This window comes from Rhynchophorus ferrugineus, unplaced genomic scaffold (assembly GCF_030347505.1).
Source record: "Rhynchophorus ferrugineus isolate W39M unplaced genomic scaffold, kcgeb_rfMv2 rfM10, whole genome shotgun sequence".
Taxonomy (NCBI): domain Eukaryota; kingdom Metazoa; phylum Arthropoda; class Insecta; order Coleoptera; family Curculionidae; genus Rhynchophorus; species Rhynchophorus ferrugineus.
The window spans coordinates 28,400,728-28,412,807 of record NW_027472589.1 but is presented as its reverse complement, the minus strand read 5'-3'; the positions used below and the strand labels follow the sequence as shown (position 1 = coordinate 28,412,807).

At 38.5% G+C, this 12,080-nt stretch overlaps 1 protein-coding gene across 1 annotated transcript in view; it reads left to right on the top strand.

Annotated features, from left to right (window-relative positions):
* The window catches only part of Sesn (Sestrin), a 273,577-nt gene that overhangs the window by 9,094 nt on the left and 252,403 nt on the right, over positions 1-12,080 (top strand). Inside the window, exon 3 of the mRNA XM_076416340.1 lies at positions 9,374-9,439. Within this exon, the coding sequence (XP_076272455.1) occupies positions 9,374-9,439 (66 nt within the window). The remainder of the gene's footprint in view (positions 1-9,373; positions 9,440-12,080) is intronic.

Below are 12,080 nucleotides of genomic sequence, written 5' to 3'. Positions count from 1 at the left end.
CACAATAGGTTTTTTGTTTGATGGATGAGTCAATAATACACGGAATAACTAAGGTTGCTGCTGTTGTTGGGATAACGAGATAATTGAGTTTTAAATAACAATGTATGTAGATGATTAATTTTATAAATAATGCACGTAAAATTGGGGTTAACCAACATGTTATAAATAACGTCGAAGACACACACGGTTTTGGATACTGGAATTTACCAACAATTCATCTTGATTATTAAGAGGAATGAATATTAGATATTTTTGCATATGCACGACGCATACCTGGTCGCGGAGACTTGCCCTGGAGTGACAAGTTGGACCGGGTTATGTCGGACTGTCCCTGGGCAATATACTAAACCGAAACCGCCTCAAAATTGCTAGTGGGTCGCTACTGTTACTGCTTTAAATTTGGGGATATGGCACCCGCCAACCGGGCAGTCGTTATTGGGTACGAGGACCCGGCGAAGAAACATATAGTGAAACTAACTATAGATTCGCGAACTTGAGTTAACACACGACCGGGTGATGTCGTATGGGAGCAAAAGTTATGACTGCAGCGACGGATAAGGTCGTTTCAGCCTGGAGAAGGGGAGGTTAGCGGTGACGCGGTGCTAAGCTACCAGCATGTCCACCAACTCGCGAACAGATGCGTTTTCTGAACAACTTGAGCTGAGTTGTTGTTTGTGGAAGGATTGAGATATTAAGTGCTTAATTTTCGGGAGTGTCAGTTTCGCTGTGAATTTGATTATTTCTGACAAGCCATGGAGCATTTAAGATTCTCCTGAGGAACTTATTTTGGAAAACTTGAAGCCGTTTCACCTGGTTGGGCGTAACAAATTTGAAGTGCAGACAGTAGATCCGTAACAGATATAAATAAACAAGTAGATAAATAAACATTTGATGGAGATGGGAAGTTTGCTAGAAGGGCAGATCAGAGAAGATAGCTGGTTTGCTATCCCCGAACCTTTCTGGATTAGTTAGGTTAGTTCCAGGAGGACTACTCCAAGCTTTTTACGTTGGTGAAGAGCGCGATGGATGCGTGCGGCCATACGGGTGGCGTGATGGACGAATGAATGTTGAGAGCGAAAGTCGAATTATTCGTCAGGAATGAAGTTATTGTCCTTTGTGAAAGGGTTGAGGGCGTGTAGAGTAATGGAGCATTTAAGATTCTCCTGAGGAACTTATTTTGGAAAACTTGAAGCCGTTTCACCTGGTTGGGTGTAACAAATTTGAAGTGTAGACAGTAGATCCGTAACAGATATAAATAAACAAGTAGATAAATAAACATTTGATGGAGATGGGAAGTTTGCTAGAAGGGCAGATCAGAGAAGATAGCTGGTTTGCTATCCCCGAACCTTTCTGGATTAGTTAGGTTAGTCCCAGGAGGACTACTCCAAGCTTTTTACGTTGGTGAAGAGCGCGATGGATGTGTGCGGTCATACGGGTGGCGTGATGGACGAATGAATGTTGAGAGCGAAAGTCGAATTATTCGTCAGGAATGATGTTGTTGTCCTTTGTGAAAGAGTTGAGGGCGTGTAGAGTAATGGAGCATTTAAGATTCTCCTGAGGAACTTATTTTGGAAAACTTGAAGCCGTTTCACCTGGTTGGGTGTAACAAATTTGAAGTGTAAACAGTAGATCCGTAACAGTTATAAATAAACAAGTAGATAAATAAACATTTGATGGAGATGGGAAGTTTGCTAGAAGGGCAGATCAGAGAAGATAGCTGGTTTGCTATCCCCGAACCTTTCTGAATTAGTTAGGGTAGTTCCAGGAGGACTGCTCCAAGCTTTTTACGTTGGTAAGGAGCGCGATGGATGTGTGCGGCCATACGGGTGGCGTGATGGACGAATGAATGGTGAGCGCGAAAGTCGAATTGTTCGTCAGGAATGATGTTGTCGTCATTTGTGAAAGAGTTGAGGGCGTAGAGTATTGCCCTCTCGGCAAGCTTCGAAATGGCACTAAGAAGGCTGGCACTAAGATGGGTCTGTAGTCAGATGGAGATGATTTTGTTCTTTTCTTTTGAATAACCGCTATATGTGCGTGTTTCCAAGACGCCAGGAAATGTTGGCTGATACCTGATGATGGAGTTAATTATGTTTGCCAGTTTCGCGAGCTGATTATGTAGGAACTTTTTTAATTGGATAATCGATATTCCGTTGAAACCCGGAGATTTTTTAGTTTGCTGATCATAGTCTGTAGAAACTTTGGAGACACGAGATGGTTGAGAAGAAAGGTTAGGGTGACTGGTCTTTTGATGGAGTCGGATTCGTTGATGACAGTGTCGTTGACTTGAGGTTTGGTATTTTCGGCGAGAGGGAGGCATATCATCTGAGCCTGGTAGGTCTCTGCGAGGAGCTCGACTTTTTCTTGGTCAGTGACTGCGAAATTTCCTGTAAACGCTGATTTCAGGGGGGATGACATTGTGCGTCTTCCTCACGAGGCATCTAGATACACGCCAGAAATAAGAGGGACCGTCCAGTCTTTATTCCGCGAGAAATGAGTTCCATTTTATCACTCGCCATATCCAGACGGCCTCCCTGGCCCCCTTCCATGCTCTGTTCGTCTCCCTTTTGTCTGCAGCATCGAGAGTGAATCAAGCTAATCTGCATAGACCATTTTGATGCGATTTTCACGTTTAATAGAAGCGGGAAATCTGCTTCCTCACGATTGTGAGCTGTATTCGTGAGCAAACTGAATATCATGAGTTAGCTTGAGTACAGCTTCCTCGAGCTGTTCTGGACTGTTAATTTTCGGAATTGGATCGGATTCCCGGAGAAGAGTTTTGTAGTTCTTCCAGTCGGTCTTTTTTCTAAATCTTGTAAGTGGGACTTGAGTGATGGCACAGTTCCCGAGTTTGAGAAGGACCGGACGATAATCAGAGTCTAGTTCGTCAATGACTCGAACTTCGGAAGGGCGATTTACGTCTTGAAGAATAAAGAAATCGAGCACTCTTGTTGCGCCTTTAAAAACTGAACTGGGGTGGTGCGTGGGTTCATCTGACCGGGCAAGACCGTAGTCCAGATCTGCACTTAGGGCTACAATGGCGTTGCCTGTGGAGTTCGCTCTGGAGCTCCCCTAAGTGGGGTGGTGGGCTTTGAACGCGCCACCTATTATTTTTGGAAATTATCCTTCGACGAGTTGTCATATTCTGTATAGTTGAATGCAGAAGATTATCGATTTTAATGTAGGTTGTTTCGAAGTTATTTGCTCATAACGAAGGTAGGAGCTCATGTTTGACTGCTTTTCTGACGAGAGGAAATTATTAATCTAGGGAAGTGCCGCTGTCATACGAAAATAAAACAGTTTTCTTGACACTTCTGAATTTTTTATAAATGTTAGGCCTATAAATTCGTTTTAAATACGTTTTTTTAAATCTGAAGCTTGATTGTGAGAAATCGGTATACTGTATTTTATTCATTTGGCTAGTTTTTCCATTTCAAAAGACCGATATATCTTTTGATGCTAGCTAGGAATCGATCTATTGTTTTAATTGTCTTGCCATCTTCATAAGTAGTGAAGCACTACTCAGACAGGTCACGACTCATACGTCGGTACAAGTTATAATCAGAAAGAGTAAGGTCTGGGGAATACTGCAGGTGAGCTAACACTTCTCATTTTAATGTTCCCAAGTATGTTTTCATCGATTTTGCAACATGTGGTAGAGCATTGTCATACTGAATAGCATTATTGTGTCTTTGCTCGTATTCCGGCCGTTTTTCGCACAGCGCTCGGCACAAACGCATCAATTGCAGTCGAGAGCGATGCCCATGGATGGTTTCATTGAGTAATGTAGTCGAAACCAATATTCACATGTTGAAATCGATGGAGCATTGTTGTCATAACTTTCAGCGATCATCATCATCCGCCATTTCTTTAAATTGGAGTAAAAAAGTAAAACTTTTTCAAACAAACATTTTCAACGCAGTGAAATATTATTTTTTCTGTTCAAACTTCTTAAGGAGGCTTCAACACGAAGGTGATTACAAATTTACTCGCTGCGATTTAATACACAATAACAAAATAAAGACATTTAAATTTTGTTATAGTTTTGCTTAGATACGATAAAAGAATGTACAGAGGTTTTTTTTCGTTTACTAGGTTGACCAGCTAGAACCAAATGGTCTTTGGCTGATGTCGCTTCAGGTTCGGGGAATGGTTGTTTTGCAGGCGACAGAGACCCTGGGTTACGACTGGGACTGTCGTAGTTTGATTACTACCGGGGTTTGTGGACGGGTAGGGATTTATCAAGATGTCGTGTTCTAACATCACACTGAGCATGTTTATAACATTTTTCACAAACGGGATGCCTGATTCGAGGTGTGTATTGTGGATTGGAGCACTTGCAGTAGTTCAAGTTGTCTCTCCGAGACATATCCGTGCTACATCTGTGCTCCATTGAGGCAGATTGGACGGACTAGCATTTTATACAGCGTCACTTTTTGTGGGATTGGAAGTTTGCTTTTTCTGCAGAGTAGAGGAAATAGTAGGCTGTACTCGCCATTTCCTTTGCAAATGGCGTGCTTTAGGCTGACCATTGGAACCTGCGGTCGAACTGGAGACCGAGGTATGAAACTTTCTGGAGCCACGGGATAGGAACTTTATGGATTTGGAGGCGATAGGCGCGGAACTCCTTCTTGCGGTGGAACAGAATAGCCTTAGCTTTGCTCGAGTTTATCTGTAGCCTCCAGAATTTGTACCACGCTATCGCTTGGTTTGTTGCTGTACTTGGAGTCTGTTGCGAATAGCGTCGGTACAGTAACCGGTTGTGAAGAAAGCGGAATCGTCTGCGTAAAATGCTGTGTGGAAAAGTATGTAGAGCGGTACAGAAAAGGCTCACACCAAATGTCAAGTAAATCGATTCAGTAGAACTTGAGATACCATGCCAACCGTTTCAGAATCGTTTTGGGAAAGACTCGTTTAAAGTTGTTGTTTTTGCCGCGTCAGTAAAACAGCTATATCTATATCAGAAAATAAATTGAATTACGAAAATGGCATGTTCTTAAAAGATTGAGTTTTGAAAATATTAAAAAAAATCTATTTTCTCAACTTTCTAAACTAGAACACCTCCTTAACATGCATGGCGTAGTTTACCGAAGTGCATATGTTTATCTTACTTGTACCATCTCCGTTTTCACACGACTTGGTTTGTATATTCTGTACCGGCCATAAATTGAGAAACAAATAATAGACGAATTCAAACGGTACAGGGTGGTCCAAAAATAAATTCATTTTTAAAGACAAAAAGTAAAGAAATATACTGTTTTAATATTTAATTCATAAGATTGGAAACAATAAGGCAATTAATAAATGATAATAAAGCAGATAAGTTATGATTCATTACACTCAAACCTTCGACGCACATTTAGTCAAAGTTAGTTTAAATATAGTTGGTGCAAATAAACAAACATTATATACATTTTTCGTTAGAATTTGGCATCGTCGATATGGACGCCCTTATTTTCAATTAATTATTCACCATTTTTACTCATTTCTTTTATTAACTTATTTTAAGTATTAGGGGTCTAGTGTCTTCCACTCTTCCCCACTTTTCTGTCAAATTCATCTCATACTAATTCGTCTAATATACTTTCTAACTCTAATTCTACATCTCATCTAATTAGGATACTTGTTTGGCGATTATAATTGCCATTTCATTAATTACAAAATATATTCGTTTATATATATATATATATATATATATATATATATATATATATATATATATATATATATATATATATATATATTAAAGTCTCCTTTTACCAACTATGTGTTTATTTGGACTGGACCTACAGTTTAACGCGGGCTCCGAACCACGGTCCTCGGCATTAAGCATACCGAATGGTGAGTGAACAACTTAGAAATCATCCCAGAAGTCATCCGGACTTACCCAGCCTGGTCACTGGCGTGATACGTACTGGATCATTTTCTTTGTCGGATTTTGCACTCTTGCCTAGGACAGTCACAAATATTAAACAATCACAAATATAAATTTACGACCATGCCCCAGCAGGATTCGAACCCGCAATTATCGCAACAGTAGGAGGACCGTCCTGTCGCCTTCACTACTACGCCAACCAAGCCGGCTATATTTGTTTTTGATGAATATGATGAATGTTTAAAATAATTGTATTGTTGAAACCTTGGTCAATTAGATTCACACCTGAAATATTTATAGATAGCCTTCTTTATTCAGTTTTTCATCTATCCATGTTCATATATTTATTATCAAAGGCTTATTACTATCAAAGCATCCCCAAGCTATCATGATACCATTACGATACTTAACAGTCTACACAGCGCAAGCTATTAGCTACAAAAATCGAAACTTTGATGAGCCAAAGCTCAAAGTGGTCTTTAGTAGAAAATGTTACCAGAAGAAACTTCTGCTATGGTTAGTCAGGCGAAAAAACAACGAATAACATTTCTAGCTTTAGAATTGGGATATTTGGAATTAGGATCAGTTTTTGTCATGTAACTGCCGAAAACATAATTTCATTAGTCCAGCTAATGGATCAGAACATAACAAGACGTATCAAAGTACACTATCGAAAATTTCTATTCTCATCAATCCTATCAAAGAATCCTGAAACACATCTAAGGCACATGTGACTCTACGAGAAGCTGCTTTAATTCAGAACAATCTCTTGTGCGCCAGTGATGAAGATAACAACGTTCCCTAAAGTGTAATTAGGGATCGAATACGGATACCCTTGTCAGTGCATCCTTGGATGTTGTTTATACGTAATAACAAAAGTTTGTGCTCATCAGGGCCTGTGGAGAGAGTGTTTTCTTTAGAAAGTTTTATTCATTCCCCAACAAGAGGCTGTTGTCTGATGGCACATATAAGAATCATGTGTTCGTGAAATAATAGAAGCTAAAGTAGGTGTACTACAAGGAAGTATATTGTGGTTAATTATAACACATATAATATTCGACATATCACAATGGCTACATTTGCTGATGATACTCTCATTCTTGTTGTCGGACACAATAGTGAAGAAACCACAACAGGCAAGTGACAATATAAATAATTCCAAACATGGGAAATAAAAATTCACGAAGGTAAATCTGTGCATGTGCAGTTAACGTATAATCAGATCGCACATCTGTGCATTTATCGCATATTTATTCAAAGTATTGGCCATTTGATTCTATACATCTTGCCCATCTTTCAGGCAATTTATGGATTCTATCCCAAAAAAGCTATTGAGGCGTCCTTTGAACAAAACCTTTCATCGAGCTATTTTCTAACTTCGAAATTGGCGAAATGCTGCCCTGCCCGCGTGTTTCATTGATGCGAATAGTTGATAGTCGGACGGGCCAAGATGGAGACTGCGGGGGGTGCGATAGTATATCACATCCAAATGGTTTTGACGCTTCCTTGACCGGTTTTGCTTTATGAGACGGCGTGTTATCGTGCTGTAAAATAACTTTACCGTGTCTTCGTGTCCATTCTGGACGTTTTTCGATTCATACATGGTTCAAATTGGAATTTGAAGAAGTTGATCATTTGTTGTCGGTAGTGCAGCACTATTAAATGTTTCACAAGGTTTCAACAGTTCGTAATACACCACGTCACTCTTATCCCACTAAATACAGTAATATTGTCTTACGACCAAAAAAAAAATCTTGGAGACGATGATTTTTTTGCTTTTAGGGATATCAAATCCACATTTCATTCTGGGATGGTCTTTACGATGGCCAGTCGATAGTCTTAATGCCGAGGACTAGTTTGGAGGCCACGTAAAACTGTAGGTTCAGTCCAGTCAAGCCCTTGTTGGTAAAAAGGTGTCTTTAAAATATGTATTAAAAAAAGTTATGTAAAAACAAGTTACAGGTTAGTCGGCAGCGACTAGTAGCAGTGTATTAATAAATAATAAAAATTGTGTTCATGAAAGGAAATTCTTCTTTTAATTATTAATAGGCTGGGCCGGATTACTCTGTATTTCGTATTTTAGATACATACTAAATAGTATTTTGCAAACCCAGCGGGTAGCCGTGCGGGTTAAGACTCTAACAGGTTAATTGAAAAGTCCCCGGCCTACCATAGTAAAATACATTTTTTTGGCAAAATTAGTTTTTTTTATTCAACATAATTCCCTTTAAGGGATTATAGGGATCCTCCAACTTTTCGATGCCACTTTTGTAGTACAATTTGTCCTTTGCTTCAAAATAGGCCTCAGTTTCCGCGATCACCTCTTCATTTGACGAAAATTTCTTTCCAGCGAGCATTGTTTTGAGATCTTAGATCTGAGAACCAGGAATGAGGAAGCAATTCGAAGCCCAATTCATAGATTTTTGCCATCGTTTTCACTGAGTTATGACACGGTGCATTGTCTTGGTTAAGCAGCACTTTCTTTTTCTTCAAATGCGGCCGTTTTTTCGGCGATTTCGTCCTTGAAACGGTTCAATAACGCTATGTAATAGTCGGTGTTGATGGTCCTTCCTTTATTAAGGTAGTCAATGAAAATTATTCCATGCGCATCCCAAAATACAGACGCCATAACCTTGCGAGCCGACTGTTACGTTTTTCTACGCTATGGAGCGGGTTCATCGTGTGCAGTCCACTCGGATGACTGTCGATTGGACTTCGGAGTGAAATGATGGAGCCATGTTTCATCCATTGTCACATATCGACGCAAAAACTCGGGTTTATTATGCTTGATCATCTTCAAACACTTCTCCGAATCATCAACTCGTCGTTGTTTTTGGTCAAAAGTGAGCTCGCGCGACACCCACTTTACACAGAGCTTTCTCATACCCAAATATTCGTGAATGATATGATGTACACATTCGGTTGATATCTTTAGAGTGTCTGCTATTTCATTCAGTTTCTATTGGCTGTCATTCAAAATCATTTTGTGGATTTTTTAAATGTTTTCGTCGCTAAAGAGGTTGCTCTTTTGGACGTCCACTGCGTTCACCGCCTTCGGTGCTCATTTCACCACGTCTAATCTTAGCATACCAATCCTTGATGGTTGCCATCAAGCCAATTTTTTGCTTCAACTGTATTTTTTCCTCTCAAAAAGCAATATTCTATCAACACGCGAAATTCCTTTTTATCAATCACGTCAAATTTATACACGCATCTTTTGAGGGTTAGGGCTAATTAAAAAAACATATGGATTTAATTCTAGTAGCGCCATCTATGTGTCAGACCGGGGACTTTTCAATTGACTTGTTAGCTCGTTCACAATAACGTATTGGGACCGAATTGGGGCTTAAGGGCCGTTTAAAAAAGTTTATAAAATAAAGGATAATGTTCGTAGAAACGAAGTGAGTGTATTTGGATGTCGATAAGTAATACAACAGGGTTGGGGCGACTATAAATAAATAAAATTAAAAATTCTCAGGTCTGATTATATGTTTGTTTCAGAATCGAGGGTTGCCAGTCCCAAACCCATTAATATCAGGACCAAGCAAGTTCATACCGTCGTCCGAGGTAAGTCTTTTCTCTTTCTTTGAATCGGCCGCTAATTTCGCGGATTATTCCGGTGCCTATTTGTAAAATTACAGGTGTAACCTCGCTCGTGAACGAGCAGGACCGAGTGACAGTAGAAATCGCGGTTTTATTATTCGCGATATGTTGTCGAGCAAAAAAATAATAAGAAATTGTATCGGACCAGGTGCGCTGTCGCTTAGAAACAAAGGCGGCCGGCTCCGGCGATGTACAATTATTTTTGAGGGCAACGCGACCAGGCAGACTGCCTGTCGCTAGGCAGAACTTCGATGCGACGTTGCCGCGTCGCCTCCGTCGCTTTTCCCTCGCCCGCCACGGTCGTGTTTGTTGTTTTTCCGATGTTTGGTGATCGGCCGGGAAGCGTTCTAACATCTGATCGTTCTAGCGCAGCTGATATTAGTGTTGCATCGATAGGATATATTTCAGGAATCGATATAACCGTAATAATGGTTCCATATAATCAAATAAACACTGTCATGATGGTAAATATAATATTCTGTTGATGTAAGAGCTTAATGATGTCTCAAAATGCATGTAAAAGATTTCAATGCTATTTTGATGCCATAATGTACATATTTTTTAGTATACCAACATATTTTTTATATAAATTTAACGTACAAAATAGCGTTACGTACCTGGAATCCATATTTTCTCCTGAAAAAAGAAATTCTCTAAAACCTTACACTGTTGCGAATTCTGTACTCTGAGCGAACTGACACAAAGGATCAAGTTTTGCTTAATTTATATTGCTTTTTCTGCTAAAGTATCTAAAGTGTGGGGCTAATTTTAAACCAAAAAATAGGTAAAATAAAAACTATATTTAAATAAAACAATTTAACGTCTTAAACAAATAAAATCAGGTATCAAAATAAATGATATAGCAGCTACTTACACAATGAATACCTACATAAATAACAATAATTATTAACAAGACGTGCAATAAGATCAGTAGACGCACAAGATACTGCTGAGGGTGACTGTAGATACTGATATATGGTAAGGTCAAAAATAGGTTAAAGCCAAATTCTCTAATAAATAAATAAAGAACACTCCAGCTGTAGTGCGCTCACTTGTTTTAATTCCGACTATGATGAACGTATAATGCCCAGAAGGAAAAAGCCAAAAGCAAATATGCTAATACGCTGCCATTAAGATATAGCAGGAACCACTTTCGGCGTATGCTCAGATCATCAACAAATACATATCAGTTGCCTTGGTCATTTTGGCATCAGTTTTTGGCTTATAAAATAGTTATAATTTATACTTTATAGTTACTTATAGCAATCATAAAAGTATTATCTTTAATTTACAGTAATTTAAAAATAATGGGAAAGATACGAATAAATAATAAAAAGGAAAATAAAGAGCTAATGACAGTGGGATAAATAAATAAAGAAATATAAAATAATATGGAATGGAATGGAATTAGAAACAGAAAACTGAAATACCCGGTGAAAATAGACACCATTTGATGGAAATCACTTTGGACAGTACAAAACAAAGTCAAATCAACAGAACAAAAAACAAAAACAAAAAGTTGTGTAAGACCTTTTAGATATTTTGAAGATACCGTATACTTTTCGGATAGCCGATTCTAGAGATTCTAAATTCCCGCCTGGTTCAAAGTTCCAAATGTTTTGCTTTACTTTTCCTATCGTACCCATTCTCACTCAATTTAAACACAAAAGCTACCAGAAAACCGCTAATTTAATGTATAGACTTATCATCGGTCGGTTATTATGGCGTCCTATGAATGCTACGGATCCCACATTTGTACCACTAAGTGGTGTAGGTGTCATACGTTTAGTGTCTATTATCTTTTGTAATTTTAAATGTTGTAAACGTGTGTAAATGTTCTATTTAATATCAATATAACGTGTAAAGCAACATATCATAAAGTAAAGTATCTTCAAAGTAACGTTTATTCATCAAAGTAATCAACATTAGAAAGAGTAACTATTGTTTAATAATTATTAAATTGTAATTGCTTGGAGAAACCCTTACCATTTCGGTCATACGTCAACATATGACAACGTTTATCATGTTATCTATCACAATGGTCACCTAATACTAACATATTCAAGATTTTATACATTTGTTGAACGTATTCTTTCTCTTTTTGTTTTTAAAATTAGGTTCATTTGACCATCTATTTCTGATTTTAAACGCAAGATCAGATTTTGAAAATGTTAGTCGAAGATTATCTAGAATGATTTTTCGATCTAACAGGTCAATTGAAAAGTCCCCTATCGGATACATAGGTGGCGCTACTAGCATTAAATCCATATGTTTTTTAGTTAGCCCTAACCCCCAAATGCGTGTATAAATTTGATAGCTATCGGATCATTAGTTTGTGAATTATAGCATTTTGAGTGAAGCAACTTTTGTTTCCGGACACTGCCCCAGGAAAATCAACCATCAAGGATTGTTATGCTAAGTTTAGACGTGGTGAAATGAGCACCGAAGATGGTGAACGCAGTGGACGCCCAAAAAAGGTTGTTACCGACGAAAACATTTCAAAAATCCACATAATTATTTTGAATGACCGTGAATGAAAATTGAATGAAATAGCCGACCCTCTGAAGATATCAAGTGAACGTGTACATCATATCATTCACGAATA